Raw genomic sequence first — 27,386 nt, 5'->3', positions numbered from 1 at the left:
TTGTAGTTCTATACACTAACAATGAACTACCAGAAAGAGAAATTAAGAAAACAATCCCATTTACTATCACATCAAAAAGAATAAAATACCTAGGAATAAATCTAAGGAGGTAAAAGTAAAAACACCTGTACTCAGAAAACTATTAAGACACTAATGAAAGAAATTAAAGATGACACAAACAGAAAGATACACTGTGTTCATGGATTGGAAGAATTAATATTGTTAAAATGACCATACTACCCAAGGCAACCTATATATTTAATGCCAGCGTTATCAAAATACCAATCGCATTTTTCACAGAACTAGAACAAATAATTTTAAAATTTGTATGAAAACACAAAAGACCGCGAATAGCCGAAGCAATCTTTAGAAAGAAGAACAGAGCTGGAGGTATCATGTTCCCTGATTTCAGACTATACTACAAAGCCAGCAATCAAAACAGTATGGTACTGGCACAAAAACAGACACATAGATCAATGACGCAGAACAGACAGCCCCGAAATAAACCCATGCATTTATGGTCAATTAATTTATGACAAAAGAGGCAAGAATATACCATTGGGAAAAGACACTCCCTTCAATAAGTGGTGCTGGGAAAACTAGACAGCTACTTGTAAAAGAATAAAATTAGAATATTTTCTCACAGCGCATACAAAAATAACCTCAAAATGAATTAAAGACCTAAATGTAATACTGGAAACCATAAAACTCCTAGGGGAAAACACAGGCAGAACACTCTTTGACATAAATCGCAGCAATATCTTTTTGAATCTGTCTCCTAAGGCAAAGGAAACAAAAGCAAAAGTGAATAAATGGGACCTAATTAAACTGAAAAGCTTTTGCACAGCATATGAAACCACTGGCAAAATGAAAAGATAACCTTCTGAATGGGAGAAAATATTTGCAAATGATATGACTGATAAGGGATTAATATCCAAAATATATAGTCATACAAATCAATATGAAAAAAACAAACAACTCACTCTCTGTCCTGGGTCGCCGCAGCCTCCGCCGCTTTCAGGCCTAGCAGCCTGAAGAAAAAAAAAAGAAAGAAAAAAAACCCGGAAACGCTTTTAAAGCTTTAAAAAAAAAAAAAAGAAAGAAAGAAAGAAAAAGAGCGAATCCTCCTCAGAGAACCCGCGGGGTAGTCACTTCGGCACGCTTCCGGCCTGCCCCACGCCGCCACCGCCCCTGGGCGTCCGTCAGTCCCCGCCCGTCGGCCCGGTAGTGAGCCGCTCGCGCGCCTCCGCCCGCCTCCCGGCAGCGCCACGTGGCAGCCCCGCGCCAGCCGCACCCGCCCCCAGCGCGCCGGCCTCCGCGCTGCACGTGTCCGCGCTGCCCTTCGCCTGCCCGCGTGGGTGGCGCCTGCGCGTTCGGGCAGCCTGGGGGCTTGCCGACTCGGCACCGACAACTATTTGGTTTCCCTCTTCCCCCGGCTGCTGTAATCTTAAACCGCCGGGAGCCAGAGGCCTATATTTCTAGAGAAACGCACGTGCCGGAGGCTGCCGTGGGCACCACGGGGTTGCCTCTGGAAGAATTTTTGTCATTTGGAGGACAGTTCCCGTTTTAATTTTTTTCATTTTTTGAAATTGGGAGCTTCCAGACCAGGACAGCTGAAAATTGCAAACTCCCAGGGAGGGCCATATTGTTTTTGAGAGCCTTTTGTCTGCGGTTTGGCAGTCTCCTCTGAGCAGCCCCCAGACTCCTCTCCGGCCTGCGGAGCCAACTCCAGCTTCTCTGAGCTTCACTGCCACCTGTGAGCCGCGGCACGGGCCGCGGCTCGGAGGGGAGCCCCTTTGTCCTGTGTACTCCCTCTAAGAAGTCCTCCTGGCAGGGCTCGGGGTGGTGGGGAGATGAACACTACAGCCAGCAGCTACCCCATGGCCTCCCTGTACGTGGGTGACCTGCACTCGGACGTCACCGAGGCCATGCTGAACGAAAAGTTCAGTCCTGCAGGGCCTGTGCTGTCCATCTGGGTCTGCCGCGATATGATCACCCGCCGCTCCCTGGGTTATGCATACGTCAACTTCCGGCAGCCAGCTGACACGCTGAGTGGGCTTTGGATACCATAAACTTTGATGTGATTAAGAGAAAGCCAATCCGTATCATGTGGTCTCAGAGGGATCCCTCTTTGAGAAAATCTGGCGTGGGAAACGTCTTCATCAAGAACCTGGACAAATCTATAGATAACAAGGCACTTTATGATACTTTTTCTGCTTTTGGAAACATTCTGTCCTGCAAGGTGATGTGTGATGAGAACGGCTCTAAGGGTTACGTCTTTGTCCACTTCGAGACCCAGGAGGCTGCCGACAAGGTCATCGAGAGGATGAACGGCATGCTCCTCAATGACCACAAAGTGTTTGTGGGCAGATTCAAGTCTCGAAAAGAGCGGGAAGCTGAGCTTGGAGCCAAAGCCAAGGAATTCACCAATGTTTGTATCAAAAACTCTGGGGAAGAGGTGGATGATGAGAGTCTGAAAGAGCTATTCAGCCAGTTTGGTAAGACTCTAAGTGTCAAGGTGACGAGAGATCCCAGTGGGAAATCCAAAGGCTTTGGCTTTGTGAGTTACGAAAAGCACAAGGATTCCAATAAGGCCGTGGAAGAGATGAATTGAAAAGAAATCAGCGGGAAAGTCATTCCCATTTCCACAGAAGAAAGTGCAACAGCAGGCCGAGTTAAAGCGAAAATTTGAACAGCCGAAACAGGAGAGAATTAGTCGCTATCCGGGGTGAATCTCTACATTAAGAACTTGGATGACACCATTGATGATGAGAAGTTAAGGAAAGAGTTTTCTCCTTTTGGATCAATCACCAGTGCTAAGGTGATGCTGGAGGGTGGGAGAAGCAAAGGGTTTGTCTTTGTCTGCTTCTCATCCCCTGAAGAGGCAACCAAAGCAGTCACAGAGATGAACGGACGCATCGTGGGCTCCAAGCCACTGTATGTCGCCCTGACCCAGAGAAAGGAAGAGAGAAAGGCTCACCTGACCAACCAGTATATGCATTGGGTGGTCGGGATTAGAGCGCTCCCTGCCAATGCCATCTTAAATCAGTTCCAGCCTGCAGCTGGGGGCTACTTTGTGCCAGCAGTTCGACAGGCTCAGGGAAGACCTCCGTATTACCTAACCAGTTAGCACAGATGAGGCCTAATCCATGCTGCAGCAAGGTGGGAGACCTCGAGGCTTCCAAGAAATGCCAAGTGCTATACGCCAGTCTGGGCGTCGTCCAGCTCTTCGCCATCTGGCTCCAGCTGGTAATGCTCCAGCCTCTCGCAGCCTCCCTACTACCGCTCAGAGAGTCGGATCTGAGTGCCCAGACCGCTTGGCTATGGACTTTGGTGGGGCTGGTGCCGCCCAGCAAGGGCCGACTGACAGCTGCCAGTCTGGAGGTGTTTCTGCAGCTGTGCAGAACCTAGCGCCTCGTGCCACTGTTGCTGTCACTGCTCCTCGGGCTGTTGCACCTTACAAATATGCCTCCGGTGTCCGCAGCCCTCACCCTGCCATCCGGCCCCTGCAGGCACCCCAGCCTGCGGTCCATGTGCAGGGGCAGGAGCCGCTGACCGCCTCCATGCTGGCCGCAGCACCCCAGAACAGAAGCAGATGCTGGATGAATGTTTGTTCCCGCTCATCCAGACGATGCACTCAAACCTGGCCGGGAAGATTACGGGGATGCTGCTGGAGATTGACAGCTTGGAGCTACTGCACATGCTGGAGTCCCCGAGTCTCTCTGCTCCAACGTGGATGAAGCTGTGGCGGTCCTACAGGCTCATCATGCCAAGAAAGAAGGTGCCCAGAAGGTGGGCGCTGTCGCTGCTGCTACCTCTTAGACAAGGACAAAACGATTCACAAGCCAAATAACCCCTCATGGAATTCAGCTCAAGGTTTGAAGACGCCCTAGCTTGTCCTATGGACCGCAACACCAAGAACCACAAATTGGAAATTTAATAGGTCATTTTGTATCAAAAGGTCAATTCTGAAGTGCCTAGAATTTTTCAATTGAAAGATTATATTCTCTGGGTTCTGATATGGCGCAGACAGTGTTAACTTTTTTTTTTCTATTGTGAGTTTTGACTTTTTTCCCCCCAGAAATTGGTTTTATTTGATGTATCCAAGTCTTAAGTTTCTCAATAAAGAAAAAAATCTCCATTAAAAAAAAAAACTCAATTGAAGAAATGGGCAGAAGATCTAAATAGACATTTTCCCAAAGAAGACATACAGATGGTCAACAGGCACATGAAAAGATGCTCAACGTCACTAATCATCAGAGAAATGCAAATCAAAACCACAATGAGATATCAGCTCACACCTGTCAGAATGGCTATCATCAAAAAGACCACAAATAACAAATGCTCAGGAAATGGAGATAACGGAACCCTCCTGCACTGTTGGTGGGAACGTAATTGGTGCAGCCACTATGAAAAACAGTATGGAAGTTCTTCAAAAAACTAAAAATAGAACTGGCATATAATCCAGCAATTCTCCTGGGTATATATCCAAAGAAAATGAAAACACTAATTCTTAGGTATACATGTAGCCCAGTGTTCATAGCAGCATTATTTACAGTAGCCAGATAATGGAAGGTATGGAAGCAACCTAAGTATCCATCAACATATGAATGGATAAAGGAGATGTGATATATATATACATATATCACACAACAGAATAGAATATTTTTCAGGTAGAATTTTACTCAGCCATAAATAGAATATTACTCAGCCGTAAAAAAATAATGAAAGCTTGCCATTTGCAACAACATGGATGGATCTGGAGGGTATTATGCTCAGTGAAATAAGTCAGACAGAGAAAGACAAATATTGTATGTAATCACATGTGGAATCTGAAAAATAAAACGAATGAATATAACAAAAAATGCATCTGTATCATACTTGTATCTGGCGTTGAATTGTATCATTTCATAAATGACATCAAATTTGTATTCAACCTAGAGATTATCATACTAAGTGAAGTCAGACAAGAAAGACAAATATATGATATCAGTTATATGTGGAATTTTAAAAAATGATACAAATGGACTTATTTACAGGACGGAAACAGACTCAACAGACTTTGAGAACAAACTTATGGTTACCAAAGGGGAAAGGTGGCGGGGGGAGGATAAATCAGGAGTTTGGGATTAACATATACACACTACTATATATAAAGTCAACAAGGACCTACTGTATAACACAGGGAACTCTACTCAATAATATGTAAAAACATATGGGAAAAGAATCTGAAAAAGAATGGATATGTGTATATGTATAACTAAGTCACTTTGCTGTACACCTGAAACTAACACAACATTGTCAATCAACAATGTACTCTAATAAAAAATAAAAATTAAATTAAAAAAATTTGTATTCAACAAATCTAGATAAAATTCAGAGACTCCAGAGAAAACTGGGTTGGGCTGGGGGAGAAATTAGGTAGAAGAAAAGAGAGATCAGCAAAGGCAGATGAAAAAGAAAGTCTCACTGAAACATCTGCCTAAGCATAATATGCCAAAAATATTTCTGAAAATGCTTCTAAACATGCCAGCACATCTGCCTGGCTTCCTCTAAGGGATGCCACCCCACTACCCATCCTCCTGCTCACAGCCTTTGTCCTATGTCCTCTTGTCTCTCAGGCCAAGCTCCCCTGTACCTGGATTACTTGATCACCCAGAGCTGCCACCAACACTCTAGGGGTTGCCCCTGAAAGGTGACTTACAAATAAAGCATCGTTCACACAGGTCAGGCAAAATCGTGCAAGGCCTTTCAGGGTGTAGGGAGGCAGGAGACAGACAAAAGGAATAAGAAAAAAGTGTGCCCTATGCTGTGAAGAATCAGACGTTAAAAGATCTGGTACTTAAAAAAAAAACAAAAAAACAACTTTAATAATCTTCACAACACCCCCAAACACCTAAATGGTTAAGGAAAATGTGTCTTCGGAACACACCACGTAATTCTACATTTTCATGCTGGCCCCTCTGCCTTCAACTCCTTTCGTTCTCATCCCAGCCCCCTCCCCGCGCCCCCGTGTCTCTCAAGCTTATTCCTGAAGCACCAGCATTGTCTTCTGTTGCTTTCCACGGCTCCCTAATGCAGAATTCCTAACTCCCTCACCAGAGTTCACGGAACTTACTACACACCTCTACCATAACACAGAAACCAGGGTGGGACCATGTCATAGGGGCCGTGCGGGTGGAATTAGATGGCAAAGACAGACGTTTTCAATATTGCCACATTGATTTTAAGGTGGTTCAGATAAAAAAGCTGCACAGCGCCACCAAAATAAAATAAAATAAAAGTAATGTACAGTTTTTAAATGTTAAGAAATAACCATCCAGGTGGTACATGAATGTACAGTGACATGAAAAAGTATCCATGAAGCAACATGATGGGACGTGTGTCTCTGGAGCTCCCTGTGGTGGCCAGGGTGTGCACAGCGCCTGACGTGTTGAGGGCGCGCAGGAATCACGTGTTGAATTGCTGGGAATGAAGGACTCCAGCAAGAGGTGCCACTCAACCTCTGTCCACTACTACCTGCATCAGGGGTCCTCTATTCCTAGAGCATCTACCAGATAACAGCAGCTTGCGCTTGCCTTTCAGCTAACTTCTGTCATACTGCTTTGTTTCTTTATTTTCCAGGCAAAACAAAGTGTTGCTATGCAAAGGTTTTCACCTCTGGTCAAGACCTTTCTGCTCTCATCTCTAATGGGTCAAGTGCTTCTCTCCCCAGTTCCTGGGCCGTGACATTCACCACTGTCTACACACAGTCAGAAGAAATCCTCCAGCCCTGATAAGGCCTTGGCCTGCCTGCCTCTCCATGTAGACCTCAGCAGCGTGTCCCAGGACCTGGCCATCGAGGGAACTCCGACTTACATTGTACACTCTGCCATCTTCCGTTGTGTAGATCCGTGGAAACAGGCCGTCTGCATACCGGGAAGCCACAAGTCTCCCCAGAGACGTTACATAATCTGCATGTTTATAAAGAAAAGCAGTCAAAATGGTACATTATCCACACTTACTTTTATTTCAAAATGCTATTCTCTGACATCAGATTATATCCCCAGGGACACCAATAATCCGTGATGCTTAGTATTCTGTTCTAGATAATGAAATACTTCTAGGTGCTATGATAAATGTGACTGTTTATGACATGTGAAATACTGTAATGCATGAATGAATGGCGAGGAAGAACAGGGTTTTTTTCTTGGTCTCCTGGTTCTTTTGTCCAGAATGATTAAGGCAGAGGTCAAAAAGATGACATAGAAACTGTGTTTAATTCCGGAAATCTTTTATTCAGGACTTGGGCTTAGTTTTCAGAATTTTAAAAATTAAACTTAGATATTATCTACTGTTCTCTCGAGTGGGGATTCGTGAATAAATGAGTGAGTTGAAGCAAGTAGGGAATAGAGTCAGAACACTCATACAGGATTTCAAGACCACTTTCTTCTCAGAGCATATGCTCAGCTGTTCAACATCCATCCCATAAACACTCATTGAGCACCCGCTATGTGCTAGACACAGTGCTTACAGAATGGGAGTACAGTGCTTCCTGAAACATATGTTTACTCCTTCACAGAGCTAACAGAAGGTTTCAACGACTAATTATGACTTGGCAGGACAGAGATGAGGTAAGGCTTCATGGAGCTGTTTTATTGTGATAATTATTTTATTGTTGTTGTTATTGTTAGTATTATTAAGTCCCAAAGGTGGTAGAGAAAGTGGTGGTACTCTTCGATCCAACACTTCCTTTCCTTTGCCTTTCTAGGGAGGCAGGATCACAGCCTACTTGGGAAAGGCGGAAGGGGCAAGGCTGAATTTTAGAGACCAGGTTTGGTCCCAAATCACCAGGAATGATAAAATTCACAAGTCTTTAAGTTCAATGTCCATAACAGTAAAGAGCAAAGAATGGATACTTGAATCCCATCAGCAATAACCTCACTCAATAAATCTCTCAATCTTTAAAATCTTCATTTCTAAGATTTCAACATCTTGACCGACATTTACAGAGCAGCTTCAAATCACTAGTAGCATTCTCTCTTTAACTAAGACATTTATCTGGAGTCAGGAGAGAGGGCTATTTTCTGAGAATTGAAGAAGATGAATCTACATAAGGCTCCATAGCTGTATTGCCAATTAAAATTAAAGCATTGTGAATTCCCCATCCAATAATGGTGAAGTAGATTTTATTGGCTAACTCTCACACAGAAAAACATTATAAGCCCTGGACAAAATATTAAAATAGCTACTTGAAGGCACTAGAGAGCAATCAAGAACAGGCAGAAACTGGAGTAGCATTAATCCTTGAAAAAAGGAAACTGGTGAGATTTGCATTTATTTAATAAGGGAGGCAGAGTTTGGAGTTTGAGTCCAACCAAGTTAACTGCCTGCTAGAATAAGAATCAGCTCTCCACCCATCAACTGGTAAGTGGATAAACAAACTGTGGAATATCCATACAATTTATCTCCTGATTTTATTTGGCCATAACATGAATAAAGTTCTGGTACATGCTACAACATGGATGAATCTTAAAAACATCACATTAAGTGAAAGATGTCAGGGACTTCCCTGGTGGCGCAGTGGTTAAGAATCCACCTGCCAATGCAGGGGACACGGGTTCGAGCCCTGGTCCGGGAAGATCCCCCATGCCGCGGAGCAACTAAGCCCGTGCACCACAATGACTGAGCCTGCGCTCTAGAGCCTGCAAGCCACAACTACTGAGCCCATGTGCCACAACTACTGAAGCCCATGCACTTAGAGCTCGTGCTCCGCAACAAGAGAAGCCACCGTAATGAGAAGACCGCGCACCGCAACGAAGAGTAGCCCCCACTCGCCACAACTAGAGAAAGCCCACGCGCAGCAACGAAGACCCAACTCAGCCAAAAATTAATTAATTAATTAATTAATTTTTAAAAAGTGAAAGATGTCAGTCACAAAACACCACATATTATACGACTCCATTTATATAAAATGTCCAGAACAAGAAAATCTATAGCGACAGAAAGTAGACTGCTTTGGGCTGGGGCCTGATGGGCAGGGTGCATAGCTAAGAAGTACACGGTTTCTTTCTGCTGTGATGAAAATGTTCTAAAGTTGACTGTGATGATGGTTGCACATATCTGTAAATGTTGAATTGCACACTTTAAATGGGTGAATCGTATAGTATGTGAATTACATCTCAATAAAGCTGTTATTTTTTAAAAAGCAGATATGAGAATCTAGCTGTTTTCTATTGGGACAAATAGTAAAGGGATTTGCAAAAATGTAAAACAGTGCCACTCTTCTCACTACCATTTTTATTTTAAAAAACATATTTTTCTTAAAAATGTTATGTTAACATATAATGGGTTTGTTACTTTTAAATGAATTAATAAATATTTTTAAGGGTTTTAGTTTTAACTTCCAATATGATAAATATCAACAGATGTAAAATGCATAAATTCTTGTAAGAGATTAAAAATGAGGACATGATATGAAAGTGTATAAAGGAGATGTAATGAACTGAATAAAAGAAACATAAGGGTAAAAACATTTACATACTAATATAGGTAATCAATTCTAATGACAGTGGATTTCCCATCAGAAATCACAGAGGCCAGAAGGAAGTGGCACAATGTCTTTTAAGTGCTAAAAGAAAAGAACTGTCAACCCCAAATCTTGTATCTGGTGGAATTATTCTTCAGGAATGAAGGAGAAATAAAGATATTGTCAGACAAAGAAAAAAAAATGTTGCTAGCAGAGCTATTCTTACAGAATAAATAAAGGAAGTTCTATAAACAGGAAGGAGATGATAAAAGAAAGAACCCTGAAACATCAGGAAGGAAGAACACAGTAAGCATAAATATGGGTAAATAAAACAGACTTTCTCTTCTTGAATTTTCTAAATTGCTTGATGGTTGAATCAAAAAGTACAGTACAGCCTAATGTGATTCTCAATGTATGAAGAAAAATAATAAAGCATATTATAAATGAGGAGATTAAAGGCACATAAAGGGAAATAGTTACCATTCTTCATTCAAACTGATAAAATGCTGACACCAGTAGACTTTGATAAGTTACGTATTTATAATGTAATACCTAGCACAACCACTAAAAGAGCTGTGTGAAGAGATACACTCAAAAAATACTATAGATAAATTTTTTTAAATTCTGAAAAATGTTTAAGTAACCCAAAGATAGGCAAGAAAAAGAAATAAATGGAAAACAGAGGAAAAAAACAGAAAACAAAAAATAAAATGTCAGACAAACTCTAACATATAAATAATTACATTAAATATAATTGGTCTAGATACAACAATTAAAAGAGATTGGCAAAGAGGATTTAAAAACTGACCCAATAATAAGGTGTCTATAAAAACTTGCTTCAGATATAATGATATATAAGTTAAAAGTAAAAGGACAAAAAAGATAAGTCATGTAAATATTAAAGAAAAGAAAGCAGGATTGACCATATTGATGTAAAAAAAGTAAACTACAGAGCAAAGAATATTACTAAGGATAGAGGAGAACATTATATAATTATAAAAGTGTCAATCCACCAGGAAGACTTCGCAATTCTAAATGTACATGCACCAAACAATAGAGCTGCAAATATGTAAAGTAAAAACTGATAGAACTGAAAGTAGAAACAGACAAATCCACAATTATAGTTGGAGATTTCCATATCACTCCTGTCAACAATTGATAGAATAACTAAACAGAAAATCAGCAAGAATACTCAACAACACCATCATAAACAGGATCTAACTGGCATTTATTTTAAAAAATACTCCATACAACAACAGAAGAATACACATTCAAGTACCACAGAATATATACCAAGGTAAACCATATCCAGGGCTAGAAAACAAACCTCGAAAAATTTAAAAGAATTGAAACTGAGTATGTTCTCTGTCCACAGTGGAAACAAACTAGAAATCAATAACAAAAAGATAAGAGAAAAATCTCCAAACTCTTGGAAACTAAATAACATGCTTCTAAAAAAAAAAAAAAAATCCTTGAATCAAAGAAGTCTCAACAGAAATAAAAAATACTTTCTTAACTGAAATGATATACAATGAAATGAATTGATAATGAAATGAAATGATAATACAACATATGAAAATTTGAGCAGTCTCAAAGAGAGAAATTTATAGCACTAAATCCTGACATAAGAAGAGCTGAAAAGTCCCAGATCAATAATCTAAAGCTCCCACCTGAAGAAACTAGAAAAAGAAGAGCAAAATAAAATCCAAAGCATGCAGAGGGAAATAATAAAGATCAAGGCAGAAATCAATGCAATTAAACAAAGAAAAATAGAGGAAATTAATTAAATTAAAAACTGGTATTTTAATAAGATCAATAAAACTGACAAACCCCTAGCAAGACTGACAAAGATAAAAAGATAGAAGACATGAATTACTGATACCAGGAATGAAACAGGGACTAACACTTAAAACCCTACAGACATCAAAAGAATAATGGAATACTACAAACAACTCTGCACACATAAATTAAACAACTTAGATGAAATGAATCAATTCCTCAAAAAATGTAAACTACCACAACTCACTCAATACAAAATAGATCATTTGAATAGTCCTATACCTTATTAAGGAAAGAAATTTGTAATTTAAAAACTTCTAGAAAAAGAAATCCCCAGGCTTGGATAGGTTCTCTGGATAATTCTACTGAACACAGAAAGAATTAAATTCTATACAATATTTTCCAGAAAATAAAAGATAAGGGAACATTTCCCAACTCATTTTATGAAGCCAGCATTACCCTGATACCAAAACCTGACAAAGGCAGTATAAAGGAAGAGAAACTACAGACCAATATCCTTCATGAATACAGATGCAAAACTCCTTAACACAAAATTAGCAAGTAGAATTCAGCAATATATAGTATAAAAAGAATTATACAACATGATGGAATCATGTTTATTGCAGGATACAAGGCTGGTTCAATATTCAAAAATCAATATAATCAACCAAATTAACAGGCTAGGGAAGAAAAATCACATGAACCTTTCAACTGACACAGAAAAAGCATTTGACAAAATCTAACACCCATTCATGATACAAACTCTCAGAAAACTAGAAATATAAGGGACCTTCCTTAACTTGATTTTTTTTTTAATCTACCGATAAACCTAACATCATACTTAATGGTTAAAGACTTCTCCTAAGATCTGAAAGCTTTCTCCTAAGATCTGAAATGAGGTAAGGATGTCTACTCTTACCACTTCTATTCAACATAATACTGCAAGTTCTAGCCATCATGACAAGACAAGGAAATAAAAGGCATATAGATCAGAAAGGAAGAATAAAAACCTTCCCTATTTGGAGGTGAAATGATGGTCTACCTAGAAATCCCAAGGAATCAACAACAACCAAAGAAAACCCCGTAGAACTAATATGCGAGTTCAATAAGGTCACTGGATAGAAGATCAACATTAAAAAATCAACCATATTTCTACATACTAGCAATGAACACGTGGAAACCAAAATTAAAAATACAGTTTCATTTATAATTGCTCAGAAAAATGAAATACACAGTAAATCTAACAAAACATGTCCAATACTTGTACACTGAAAATTACAAGACAGGTGATGAAGGAAATCAAAGATGTAAATAAATGAAGAGATACTCCATATTCATGGACTGAAAGACTCAACATAGTAAAGATGCCAATTCTCCTTAAATTGATATACTGGTTTAACGCAATTCCTATCAAAATCCCAGTAATATTTTTGTAGACAGACATGGTTATTCTAAAATTTATATGGAAAGGCAAAGAAAATAGAGTAGTAGTTAAGACAATTGTGAAAAAAGAATAAAGAGGGAGGAATCAGTCTACCCAATGTCAAGACATTATATAATTATAGTAATCAGAGTATGGGGTTTGGTGGAGAGACAGACATACAGATAAATAGAACAAAACAGAGGACCCAGAAATAGACCCATATAAGTACAACCAGCTAATTTTTAACAAAGATAGAAAAGCAATTCAAAAGAGAAAGGATAGTCTCTTCAATAAAAGGTGCTGGAGAAATTGGATATCCATAGTCGAAAAAAATCAACCTTATACAAAAAATAAATTAATCACAGGCTAAATGTAGGGTGTAAAATCATAAAAGTTTCAGGAAGAAAAGGGGGGAGAAAAACTCTGAGACTTAGCAAGATCTATACAAGAAAAAAAATAAACTGGATCTCATCACCTGTGCACTGAGAAACTCTGTTAAAAGGATGAAAAAAGAAGTTACAGACTAGGAGAATATATCTGTGAAACACATATGTGACAAAGGACTTCTGTCTAGAAGACATAATGAACATTTAAGACACCAATCTAATTAGAAAATAATCAAAAGACATGAAGAAACATTTATTTTGCCAAAGATGATGTATAGCAAATAAGCACATGAAAAGGTATTCAACAAAACTAGACATTAGGGAAATACAGATTGAAACCACGGTGAAATATCACTACACAACTGTTAAAACAGCTAAAATTTTTAAATGGTGACAATACCAAATGCTGATATGATGTGGAAAAACTGGATCCCTCATATATTACTGATGTGAATAGTACAACAACTCTGGAAAACAGTTTGGCAAGTTTCTTAACAAAACAAAATAAAAACAAAACATACACTTAACATACCACCTAGCAATTGCATTCCTGGGCATTTATCCCAGAGAAGTGAAAATTTATGTTCACATAAAAACCTGTAAACAATTATTCATAGCAGCTTTACTTGTAATATCCCCAAACTGGAAACAACCTAGATGTCTTTTAATGGGTGACTGGTTAAACAAACAGTGGTACATCCATATCATGGAATACTACTCTGTAATAAAAAGAAACAAACTATTGATACATGCAACAACTTGCATGAACCTCAAAGAAATAATACCAAGTGAAAAAACTGCCAATCCCAAAAGGTCATGTACTATATGATTCCATATACACAAACAGTCTCTAAATGAGACAATTATAGATGTGGAAAACAGACTGGTGGTTGCCAGGAGTTAAGGATTTTGGGAGATAGAGTATCTGTATGCCTATAAAGGGGTACCACAAGGGAGATCTTTGTGGTGATAAACAGTTCTGTATCTTGATTGTGGTGGTGGTTACACAAATCTAAACAGGAAATAAAATTACATAGAATTAGTCACACACAGTGTATCAATGTCAAATTCCTGGATTTGGTATTATACTATGATTTTATAAGACATAACCAGTGGGAGAATTGGATGAAGGGTATGTGGGATCTGTCTATATTATCTTTGCAACTTCCTGTGAATATATCACTTCAGAATTTAAAAAATGTCAATCAATCACTCAATCATCCAAAAAAAGAGAAAAAAAATGAAGACAATATCAGATGAACAAAAACTGAGAAAAATCTGTCACCAGCAGACCAGCACTACAAGAAATGCTTAAAAAGAAATTCTTTAGGAAAAAACACCAGATGGAATTTCAAATCTTACAGGAAGGATGAATATTATAAACAGTAAATATGTGGATTTTAAGATGCTATTTTTTCCCACTCAATTTCTTTAAAAGACAAATGACTTTTTAAAGCAATAATTATAACACTGGATTGTGAGGTTTATGATATATGTAAAAATAAAATATATTAAAACAATAACACCAAGGACAGGTGTGGGGGATAAGTGGAGCTATACTGTTATAAGATTCTTACATTTTACATGAAGTAGTGCAAAGCTAACTTTTACCAGATCATGACAAGTTAAGGATATAATCACTAGAGCAACCACTGAAAATGCAATGCAAAAAGGTATACCTTGGGCTTCCCTGGTGGTGCAGTGGTTAAGAATCCTCCTGCCAATGCAGGGGACACGGGTTTGAGCCTGGTCCGGGAAGATCCCACAGGCCGCGGAGCAACTAAGCCTGCGCGCCACAACTACTGAGCCTGCGCTGCGTTCTAGAGCCCACGAGCCACAACTACTGAGCCTGTGTGCCACAACTACTGAAGTCTGCGTGCCTAGAGCCAATGCTCCACAAGAGAAGCCACTGTAATGAGAAGCCCGCACACCACAACGAAGACCCAACACAGCCAAAAATAAAAAAATTAAAAAAGAAAACTTTATTTTTAAAAAAATGGTATACCTTAAAATCCTATTGGAATTCAAATGGAAAATAAAAATGGAATTAAATGAAATACAAAAATATTCAATGTACCCAAAAGAGGGCAGGAAAGGAGAAACAGAGGGGAAAGAAAGTGATGGGACAAATGGAAAACAGAGAAATGGTAAACCTAAATCTAACTAAGTCAATTACTACATTAAATGTAGAGACCCAAACTACAATTAAAAGACAGATTATGAGACTGGGTTAAAGGGGCACTCTTTAAAGACAGAGAGTACAGATAATTTGAAAGTGAAGAGTCTAAACATATATGCCATGTAAAAATGAAGCACAAGGAAGCTGTAGTGGCTATATTAATATTAGACAAAGTAAATGTCAAAACAAGGACTACCATATGATATAAAGATGGACATTTCAAAATTATTAAAATTTGCCAATTCATCAGAGAGATATGAAAATCTTAAATGTGTATGCATTTAGAGCTTCAAACTACACGAACAAAACTGACAGAACTAAAGGGAGAAATGGACAAATCCACTAGAAAAAAAAAAACACTGAAGACATAGAACATCTCTACAATACTATCAAGCATCTTGACCTAATTAACCTTTATAGATACCACCTAACAACTGCAGAATACACATTCTTTTCAAGCATGTATGAAATGTGCAGCAAGATACACGCTGGGCCATAAGTTAAATGTCAGTCAATTTCAAAGACTAATAGATGTTCTCTGACCTCAGTAGAAGTGAATTAGAAATCCAACTACAAAAAAGATATCTTTAAAAGTCCTAACATATTTGGAAATTAAACGCATTTCTTACAAAATATGAATCTAAGAAAAAAGATTCTGAATCTAAGAAATCTAAGAATATGAATCTAAGAAAAAGAGGAAATAAATACTTTAAACTCAATAATAATGAAAACACCACCTATCAAGATGTCTGCAATTCAGCCTAAGCAATGCTTAGGAGAATACTTATAATTTTAAATACCTATATGAGAAGAGAAGAAAGATTTAAAATCAATTATCTACGTTTCCACCTTAAAATAGAAAAAGAAATGCAAGTGAAACTCAAAGTAAGTAGAAGGAAATAAATAATAAAGATCAAAGCAGGTATCAATGAAATAGAAAACAAGGGATAGAAAAAAAAATCAACAAACCCAAAATTTGATTCTTTGAAAACAGGTATGATATACCCCTAACAAGACTTATCAAGAAAAGTGAGAGAAAACACAAATTATCAATATCAAGAACGAAAGAGGGAACATCACTACTGATTCTACAGGTATTTTAAAAATGTTAAGGGAATATTTTGAACAATGTTTTGCCAATATATTAGAAAACATGCATGAAAGGGACAAATTTCTTGAAAAACACAACTTTCCAAAACTGACATGATGAAACAGAAAACCTGAATAGTTCTACGTCAATTACAGAAATTGAATTTCTTATGAAACTTTTCTTACAAACTCCAGGCTCAGATAAGTTTCGCTGGTGAGTTCTATCAAACATTTAAAGTTGAAATAGTACTAATCATATACAAACACCACCAGAACATAGAGGAGAAGGGAATACTTCCAAGTCATTTTATGAGGTCACATAATCCTGATGCCAAAACCTAACAAGGACATGAAAAGAAAATTACGTAGCAATATCCTTCATGATCTTAAATGGAAAAATCCTTGACAAAATATAAAGAATTGCTATTTTGCTAATATTAATGACGGAATTATAATTATTTGAAACATGAGATAAAACTGCTTTCAGTTTGTTTCTTTATACAGGAATCCCACAGACCCTGACTCTGGCAGACTCCCCCACATCTAAAAGGTATTTAGATGGTACAGGGTCGGCTGTACTAGCCTTTGTGGAAGGATAAATAAGAAAGCACAGCTTGAGCCCTGAAGAGCAAGGCCTTGCTGTTAGGATGGGCCCCCAGGTCAGTCTGTAACACCTACATCCCCTAGATCTTCCTTATTACCAGCATGGAACAAAGCTGTCAAGGGAACTGGTGAAAAATGTGAAAAACACAGTATTAATGGCTGCTCAAAAAATATGTTTAATTGATTAATTAATTGACAAATTCAGAATAAAATCCTAGTAATGAAAATTGCCCTGATTGAAGGAGTGTTTCCCTCAGGTGGGGTGTTACTGAAATGTGGGCCAGCACAGTCCCAATGGGTGGGCAATCAAACACTGCAAGACACTCAGTATCCCTGGTCCCCAGGCCCTACATTTCAGTAGCGACTCAAGTCAACATGTCATTTAAAAAAAAAAAAAACCCTCACACATTTCCATACTCCCTGTTGGAGGGCGGTACTCCTGGGAGTTGAAAACTAACATTCTAACCAAGACATTTAAGAAAATACTGGACCATTAACAGGCAGGTCACAACAGGAAAATAGCACGTTCTCCCTGAAACCACACACAGCTATTGTTCTAATCAATAGCCTCCAAAAGCGTTTGCATATGCCAGGGGGTGAGCAAGACATCTGCGGGGTACAAGGGGTATAACTCCTATTTATTTTTTATTTCATCTTTAAAAGAAGAAAGAATGAAATTAAGCATTATAAATATTTAATATGTGGATTGATGATTGTACATCTAAATAACATATTGATACATATATCGGGGGTCCGTGCGCAAACCTTTTTTACCCATAAGGATGTGAGATCAAAATAAACTCAGAGACCTGTGCTTTTGAGGGACCTTCAGAACTGATGCGACCTCCTCAAAGGCTAAAGGGAGACGTGCTGGTTGGGTTTTCCAGCCAGTGTTGCTTTGTGAGTATTATACCTTCACAATGTGGAAATCCAATCTGTGACAAAATCTGTTTCAAGGTCAATTTGTTGCTCTTAAGCCCATGCAGTTGAAGCCATTCCTCAGAAGAGATGAGACTCTGCTTGGCCAAGTCTGTTCTGGTGTTGCTCAGTCCCTCTTGCCGCCGCAGCTGCTGCTCAGAGATGGCGGAAGATGAGCCTGGGACCTCCATCTCTGAGCTAGGATCTAAGTCATAGGGACCTCCTGTAAGGGCAATTGTCAACATCAGACTTCCCGAAAACTTGGAAACAATCTAACATCAACCAAGGATTGGTTTAATATAAATTACAGTGCAACCATTCAGTGTAATTCTATCAGGTAAAAATTATAATACAAACTGTCTATTTGTTGGCAAAGAAGATATCTACATGTATGGCTAAAAGGTATCCATAAAACTCAATATCTACATGCGTATACCCACAGACACTCAGAAAAACATCTAGAAAGATATATGCCAATTTTTACAGTAGTTTTCTCTGTGTGGTGGAAGCATTTGTAGTCTTCGCCTTTTCTATATTGTTTAAACTTTTACACTACTTAAACATTTCTAAAACAAGATTTACTTTTATAATCAGAAAAATACAAAACTCTTCCATTTTGGAAAATAAACATTCGTTCCTGAACCTTCATGATACATCAGTATTCCAGTTATAATCACACCTGACCTTTCTCTTCCAAAGAGGATAAAGAGGATAAAACGCTGAAAGGAAACAAACCTTTTCTCAGGTGGAGTGGCTAACTGGGAGCTAGGGACATGGGGGGAACCAGACAGAGGCTCAGCCCTGATAGAATACAGGGACTCACCTTCCCATGTTTCATTCTCTGGGACTTCACTCGAAAGTTGTACTTAAACGTTCTGGCTCATGTAGCCAGCTGTTCTGGGACCAACCAGACTCAATGCAATATACCACACACTGAACTGATCTAGACCTGCCTAAACATAGCTGGTGTGCACACAGGGAAGGAAGAGCCTGACTGTAATGTAATCTTAACCCACTCATTGCAACTTCAGGCAGGGCCTGATGACTTGGAGAAAGAGTAGAAACCTCTGCTTCCCTCTGTATCTAGAATGTGCAATGCATATAAATGTGTTTCCGTGGAATGTAACATTTTTTCAACAATGGAAAAACTCGCTTTTCCCATTTCTAAAACTCTAACCCTATTTTCTGAAAGTATCAGTGTTATGACATGCAAATTCAGTCAAACAGAAATCAATTGGACCCACGCTGGGGAGGTTTTGTGAAAAGAAGTTAGAAGTATTATTATTAGCAAACATTTATTTAACTTTATATATGTTCTGTGTAGTATATACTTTTCCTTACAATAACCTTATGAAGTAGGTAGTACTATTATTCCCATCTTACAGATGAGGAAACCAAGACAGAGTGCTTAACTAACTTGCCCAGTTCTCACAGCTGGTGGGGGGTGTAGCTGAGATTCTAACCCACTCCAGAGTCTATGTTCTGTGAACTTTACAGTAATAAAACCAACTGCAGCAACTTCCATTTGTTGGCCAGGAACTGAGCCTTTTAAAGACACTATCCACAAATTCTTCATCATGGTGTCCGTTACCCACTGCTATCACCCCACCTACCTTTGAGGAATTGGAAGCTTCAAGAATTTAAAGAACTTGTTCAGGACCCATAGCCAGTAAAGCAGAAGCAGAAGTCAAAGCCATTTCTTAACCACTCTGCCATGGTGATAAGTGACCTCCAGCCTGGTCCTACGGTACAAGCTTACGGATTGCTTCCAGTAAGACCGCTGTCCATCAGGGCTCCTGGGTCCTCACTGAAGACAGAGCACTAACCTTTATTATCAGAGCTCAGGCTCAGTAAGCTTCCTGGCTTATCATTTTCAAGTTTTTAAAGATAATGATTTCTATTTGAAGGTTTATGTGAATATGTATTGTCCATATATGTTGAATTCCAAAGGTACACAAACTCATGCTATTGGTGAAGATCTTTCTACAAGGGCTCAATTTGATGGGAATGTTACAAGAGTATCTGGAAAGCATCGTGTAGGAGTGGGAAGATATAGAATGAAAATTCTGTGTAGGTCCATTCTGCTGTTTTAGGCAAGCAATCCCTCCTCTCTACATTGGTAATACACCCTAACTCCCAGGTCCACTGCAAGGAACAAATGTGGCAATACATTAGTTATGTGTGGGTGAGCACCTGATGTATTGGCAAGAACTATGTACAAATAAATTCCTTAAAAGTCATTACCCTTTATACTATTGCATGTTTGTGAGCTAATACATGGATGTTTTTAAGCTTAAAAAAAAAAAAGTCATTACCCTTTAGTACTTTGTTTCATATACCCACTTTTTCTCCAAGCCTCTTTTTACCCACCATGTCCCCAGAGCTATGAAGTTTGGGCTCCTCCTCCTCCTCCTTTAGAATCACAGAACATGAAAAGAGCAAGGAAGGCAGACTAATATGCATCTACTCTCTTTTTGTGATCTGTCCAACAAAGACTGCCAGCTGAAGAACTTTTAAATTTGGCCAGTGGTTCCTACAGAAACAAGAAAAAGGAAGTTCCAGAATATTTTTCACTATTTCACCATTTCCAGTTAATCTTTCTCCCTCTCAAACACATTCATCCAACTCCTGTAGTCTTCTTACTAGAGGAAGCTACACGCCCTAGGTTAAAAAGGGAGCACCGCTACATAAACTGTCCTACTAAGACTACTAAACTGGATTTGGAACCTTAAAGAAGATTTCAGAAGCGTCATAGCTTTTGTTTATAAGCCAAAGGGACGTTTTCTCAATTCCAAACAAAAGGCAACTGAATCCTCCAGCTAAGGTGTATGCCCCAGTCCCTTTTGCATTCGAATGATTTTTTTAAAAAAGAAGTTTTTTTTTAAGTCTGGTTGGCTCTACTGGATCAGAGAACCTACATGAGTCATTCTAATTCTGATCTTGATTCTTCAGGCTTTTTAGCTTGAGCATACCCATTTTGTTGGAAATGAAAGCTTGGAAAGTCGAACTTATCCAGAGAAAAAAAGAAGGAAGGAGAGAAAGGGCACCTCCAACAGAAGGGATCATTTACTCAGATGGGATAAGAGCTACTCTGTCAGAGCAAGGAAGCCTTCAAGAGCAAAGTTGTCAAGTAAACTGACAAAGCAACCCTTCCACACAGCCTTCCTGCTTTCCTACACCTAAGCTGCCCTCAGGTCGTTCTCCTGCGTGGAATCTTAGCCTTGAAGGCTCATTTCCAACCCTGCTCCTTCGTTAAGACTCTACAGATCCTCTCACCAACCTTCTGCATCCTCCCCCTGGGAAAGCCCTAGTTTTTGCTTTGATACTTCACCCATATGGCCTTGGCCACTTCAGGTTTGTCCTCCCTAGATTGAAAGAAGGTTCAATGACTACAGGGACAAACTACATGAATGCCCTCAGCAAAGTGCCTTATATACAGCAGGTACTTTGTACAGGTGTTGAGCTGAATTAAATTGATCACTCAGAATTACTGAGAATTCTGATCTTCAAACAAGGCAAAGATTCTCAGGGCAGGAAACAGCTGTCTCTTTAAACAGACATTTCCCAGATATTACTATGCTATTATTATTACTATTATAATTCAGTTTCTTCTTCTGAGGTTATTACAATATAGAGGAACCCAGAAGTTAGAAACAACAAATCCCAGTTGAGCACTTCCCTAAGTTTTAAAAGCTATCCCAAGAGCCAAAGTTTGGGGAAATAGAAAGGGGTTTCCTAAATAGAAAGAGGAAGTATAAATGGAAAAAAGAAAAAAAAAAAAAAGAAGTGAAAGTCTGAGCTGAAGGCAGGGTCGGGCAGGCAGAATTTGGGGAAAAAATATAAAGTTGATTAAGCTGGCACAGTCCAAAAGGTCCCAACCAAGGTAACTAGGGGCTCCAGGTACAGCCAGCCTGGGGCTGCTAGGGTCTGCCGGTTCTAGGAGGCCAAGAGCTGCCCCAGGGCTGTCCTGCGGTGAGCCCCTGTGGAAGTCCTGACGCCTTAAGAGAGCAGGTCCTATATGGTCAGAGGTTGAGGGACCGTGCATGACTTAATTATGCATTAATTCAGCTTCAATATTTGGAAAACTCTACCTGCTTCACCTTATTACTGCTGGCCTATAGTACAGACAAAACTTTTCTAAGCTGGTTCTCTACCAGAGCGACCGAGCTTTCCCTGGGAGTGAGGTATGGTGCAAAGAGCTCTGAAATAGGAGGGGTCGGTTCCTTGTTTCTGGGTCTGACCCTCGTAGGAATTAGTTAAGTGAGTCAGAGCAAGTCGCTGCGCTTTTCTGGGCCTCTTTCCGCATCTGTAAGCGGGGGCTAGTCCAGCTCGGAAACTGTATGATCCCAAGGTTTCCCTATGCAGCTTGCTGGAAACCTCGGCACCTCAGAGGTTCTGACGTGAGGGGATAGCGTCCCACACTTACTAGGCAACCTGTCAGATGAAAGACAAGGCGATTCCTGTTCAGCAGCCACCCTCCCATGCTCGGGGCGCCGTCTGGCCCGAGAGGACGGGCAAGTCACGCATCCCGTTGGTTGATAAAGCTGGCGCAGAGTCCGCGCTTGGCGCGTTAGGATTCCAGCCTTTGGATATCTCCGTGACCCGAGCGCGACCTGTTCACCACTGCGTCGCCGCGGTTGCTCGGACACCGCCAATCAAGGCGCGGCTTCCCAAGCCGGCCCTCGTGGAGGCGGAGCCAGAGGGGAGGGGGCGGGGCTCCCAGGCGGTTCCCACGGGGGGCGGCGCGGGGCTGGGTACCGGGTCCAGCTGAGACAGACGGATTGGAAGGACAGTGAGCTGCAGTTTTGCAAATTTGCAATTGGGGGGGGGGGAGGGCGCTTCAGTTACCAAACTTCCTCATATCTTTGGATATAAGTCTTCCTATAGGCATTATTTTCTCTTACTTTATTTGTACCTTAACGAGTAAGCAAAGAGCTCAAAATATGCGCCTGTGATTTTTCAGTCACTCGGAAATAAAATTGTGCTTGTGAAAAGCGTCTTTAAATCCTTAAGAGGAGATCCCACAGGCAAGAATTGTTTTACTATAGGTATTGGGATATTAAACTGTGTCTTAGATTTTAAAACTCAAAAAGTGACCAGATTATTTGTAGGCTCAAAGATCTAATAAAACATAGTTAATATTAGAACTGAATAATTCTGTCCTCGACAGAAAAGTCTACTTCATCTACAGGGGTTTCCTTTTCCTACATTCTTTTAATGCTTTTATAACTTTAAAAGTACGGAAAGGTTTGATCTCAGATCATAAATCATTACGCAGAGGTAGTAGATTGTGTACCATTGGCCCTGCAAATGACATCTGCCAACCACATCCCCAAAAAACAAACAAAAACTCAGCAGTACTGAAGATTCTGTTCAGAAGGCAAGTAGAACAGCGGCCACGCCCACACCCACGTTTGCCAATGCCACCTTAACCCCTGCTGTCCATACCCTGCCAGACTCATATTCCTGGGTCAGGTGGGTGAGATGGAGCACACAGCATGCGCTGAGCCAAACCCACTGCCTCATGCTGTCACGCCAGGCGCTCCTGTCTCCACCTTCACCCCATGCCTTCTCCCTTCCCTGGGACACTTGCCAATTATATGCAAGTCACTGCAGATGACTCTATGCTTCTGTCACTTATGTTTATGTGCCTATAAGCATAAGTTCTTAGGAAATGTTAAATATTAATTATTTAAATTGTAGACAGATAAGTGAGCAGAAGTTTAGGTCATTTTGAAGTATTGCAAAGCTGATATGGACTTCAGTTCAGCCAGCCACAGGATGGTTCACCTCATTTTTGTTTGCTGGTCTGGCATAAGAATAACTTTAGCACAGTTGTGATATGCCATTGGACTGAACTGTCACATGTTTGTTTTGAATTTACATTTTACAGATATTTTGTATCCTACCATCAAACTCAGTAATTGACATTTATTATTTCACTCCCATCCTTAAAGTAATGTCTAACCTGAGTTTATCATTCAGGGCCCATATTGTACTTTCAGCCTCTTTGTCCACAGCTCAAACCCTCCATCCAGCAGGGAGACTAACCTGGTCCCTGCCTTTGACCACACGCGCCTTTACTCCAACACCACCTTCACCTGAATTACCACAACTTGGGAGCCACAGACCTGCCCAGGGCCTACAGGGCAAGCACAAGCTCCTCTGTCTTCACTTGGCCCTTGGGGACACACCAGCCCCAATCATTTCTTTCCACCTGTCCAGACTCAGAGCATCAATTGTCAGTGCCACACTCCTGGCACTGCGTCCTGCCTTGTGACAGCCCTTACACTGTTATTTGACCTTTGTGCTGGTTACTTTTCAGGTTGAATTGTTTTTCCTTTTCCTTAAACAAGCCTATCACTGGCACTGCTGGGCTTATGATCATGATTAGAATCTCGGTGGGCGAGGGGCACGGATGATGATAAATGAAAAAAAGGAGGAAAAGCAATTTTCCTGAGCCCACCACAAAAACTGGAACCAGAGAAAAATTAGAATGTTAATTCAAGAGAATTGTATGTATGTATGAGAAAGAGTCTGAGAGAGAATTAACACAGTAGCATTCCCAAATAGAAAGGAGGAAGTGGGGAGTGAAGCACCTGGATCAGGCAGCAGTTGCTCTTGAACCTTGGTTGGCACTGTTGGTCCAGGGAGTTTGGCTGCCCAGGGGCTACCTGAGATAGTTGGGGTGGGCGAAATCCAAACAGACATTTGTATATATTGTGATGTTCTTCAGTTCACTGTTCTTTGTTTGAGGAGTGAATGTAGGCTTGCGGCTCTCAACCTAACACCTTTCATGAGGAACAGAGCTTTTAAGGATAACTCTTCTGCCCTTGACAATGACTATGTTCACTGTTACTCGACATTTAAAAATAATAGCTAGAATTTCTTGAATGCCAGACAATGCTCTAAGCACTTTAAATATATCACTTCATTCAATCCTCACAAAAACTCCAGGGGGGAAATACCATGATTATCCCCATTTGACAGACAAGGAAACTGAGACATAAGATCAAGTAACTTCTCCAAGGCTACTCAGCAAGTAAAGGGGGGCTGGAGAATTTGAACCCAGGCAGCCTGCCTCAACACCCCACCCTCGTTATTACGTGCTGTGATGATCAATTGTTGGCTTTAGTTTTCTCCAAAAGAAATGTTCTGCTGTCTCAGCTGTACAGTATTCATTTATAACTGGATATTAGTGCCACAATGAAAACCTCACTGGACTTGAATGGGCTTTTAACAGAACACATTTCAATTTTAAATGGCATAAAGCAGGTCCATTTTCTAATTGCCTCTGCCTTCCACACTTCCTGTTAATCAACCACTTTGCAACTCAGTGTGGCTTTTCAATGAACTGGATGCCTTTGAGTCTACAGTCATATCCTAATAGCTGAATTAAGACTTGAACAACAATATTTTATCTAAGCAGGAAGTCCCAAACACTTGAAAATTTTAAATCACTGTTCAAAATAGATATTTACACCAAAAGCTGGCAAAACCAACATTCCTGGTATGAGATTTTGATCATATGGAAGCGATATTCAGGAATGGGCCTGAAACTTGCCTTGGCTGAGTCATCCTCGTCTTGTGGTTCCTAAGCAGAGGAGTAGACAAACTGGAAATGGCAATGGGAGATAAGACTTTTCCTCATTTTAGGGCCCTCTAACCCTATGGCAGGGTGACCTGGCAACACTTTGTGTGCACAAGACTTGGGCACAAGGCTAGGGCCTATCTCTCCTTCTAAGCTCAGATCTCTCTACCAGTGTCTTGCCAAGCCTGGAGGGGCAAATGTGTGGTGGGAGGAGGAGAGAAGAGGGTCTGCCCACCAGAAGAGGTAAGCTCTGGTTTTGCTGCCCTCTTCTCCCCTTTGCGAAAGAGCTAAGTGCCAGAGGGAGAAACATACCTGGTGGACAGCTTCACACTCTAACCTTGGCACCAGCAGCATCCTGAAATCTGATTCAATTAGATCAATACTCACACTTGTTGAGGAGTGAAGGGAAGAGAGGAAAGAGAGGAAGAGGATAACATTAAACAAATTACAACATTCTCACTGATGAATCTAATTGTGAAAATCCCAGGTAAAATACCAGTAATTTGAATATAATAGAATATTTTTTAAATCAGTTTTTAAAAAATTGTAAAAGTACGTGCTTTTCTACCAAGCGATTCCACTTGGTTTCCTTGAGAATATGTAAAAGTGTTTTTATAATAGCAAAATAATGGAAATCATCTAAATGTCCATCAATAAGGAAGTAGTTGAAATTATGGTATATTCTCATTGTAATATAGTAGTTAAAAAAAATAAGTTTATTTGTAATAATGTAGAAAGATCTCCAAGGTATGTTATTGAGTTATTTTTTAATCAAGTTACAGAACAAATGCAAACATTTTATGTTAATACGCACGTATACACACACACACACACACACACACACACACACACAATTATACTGATGCAGTCATATGTTTGCTTCCACTCACAGCTCATTGGCCAGAGCAAGTCACATGACCCCACCTCATTACTAGGAGATGGGGAACTTTGGGAAGCACAGGATAATCACTGGGCAGTGGGAATTTCTCTCTGCCATATAAACCAAGGCTTGGGCTTTTGGAGAACAGCAGTCAGAAAGAGCTGCAGGCAAACACACTCTACTTTCCACTGTGCTACGTGGAAATAAAGTAGAGAAGAGGCTGCCTGGTGGAATGTGGCAGCAAGGGCACATGGAGTATACGGAAAATCAGAAAACACACACACACACACACACACACGGTCCAGCTTCATCTAAAATTATATACTAAGAGTTTCTTACTCAAATAGAAATGCTGTCACAGAGACAGGGTTTATAATATTATATGCCAAGGGCTTTTGTAAAATGCTAATATAATAATGATCATTTGAAGATTATATGTTCTAAAAGTATCTATTAAAGACCATTATGTTGCCATAAGCCCCAATTCAAATGCCCTACAAACTTCTCTAGGAATTTAGTGCTATGGAAAGGTGTGCCTCTTGTCGGGTTGTTTTTGTTTGTTTGTGGGGTTTTTCTGGCTATGCCTCAGGCTCACCTAAAGTATCTTTCTGAGGTTATTGGCCTCCCTCCCATCTTTCACCTCTCAACTGTTATAATTCTACTCTGGTCTCAACATTTTTGAAAGTGTGTATGGGAAGGACATTTAACTGTAGCTCGGTGCCTTTCAAGAAGTGAGAAGAGCATAAATAAAATCTTAGACAGAAAAATGGAGGCATCTTTGTACAATGCCCTCCAAAGCCTGCATGGTTGCTGGGAGGGGCTGAGCAGGAATTGCAAGATGAGGTGGGGCACGATGACTGCTCCGCCTCTGGGAATGGGCCAATGGGCACTCAGATTTCAGAGCTCAGAAGTCCCGGGGAGAAAGGCGTCTGCCTTTTTCTTTACTTGAGGCTCCTTCCCCCAGCTCCCCACCCTGCTGGAGGTGGAGAATCCCTCTGTGACTGAGGCTTCCATGGGGCAAGCTGAGCCC

The 27,386-nt window shown here is 40.1% G+C and overlaps 1 protein-coding gene and 1 pseudogene across 1 annotated transcript in view; one reads left to right on the top strand and one right to left on the bottom strand.

Annotated features, from left to right (window-relative positions):
• VWA3B (von Willebrand factor A domain containing 3B) overlaps nt 1–18,076 on the bottom strand; it is a 205,972-nt gene extending 187,896 nt beyond the window's left edge. Inside the window, exons 1-2 of the mRNA XM_068564559.1 lie at nt 17,881–18,076; nt 6,859–6,953 (exon numbers count right to left, since the gene is read on the bottom strand). Coding sequence (XP_068420660.1) covers nt 6,859–6,953; nt 17,881–18,076 — 291 coding nt within the window. The remainder of the gene's footprint in view (nt 1–6,858; nt 6,954–17,880) is intronic.
• LOC137777599 (polyadenylate-binding protein 4 pseudogene) lies at nt 1,854–3,845 on the top strand (annotated as a pseudogene).
• Nucleotides 18,077–27,386: the final 9,310 nt, after the last annotated feature.

The sequence above is a fragment of the Eschrichtius robustus genome, chromosome 15 (assembly GCF_028021215.1).
Source record: "Eschrichtius robustus isolate mEscRob2 chromosome 15, mEscRob2.pri, whole genome shotgun sequence".
NCBI lineage: Eukaryota > Metazoa > Chordata > Mammalia > Artiodactyla > Eschrichtiidae > Eschrichtius > Eschrichtius robustus.
This window is presented reverse-complemented; position numbering and strand designations above follow the sequence as displayed.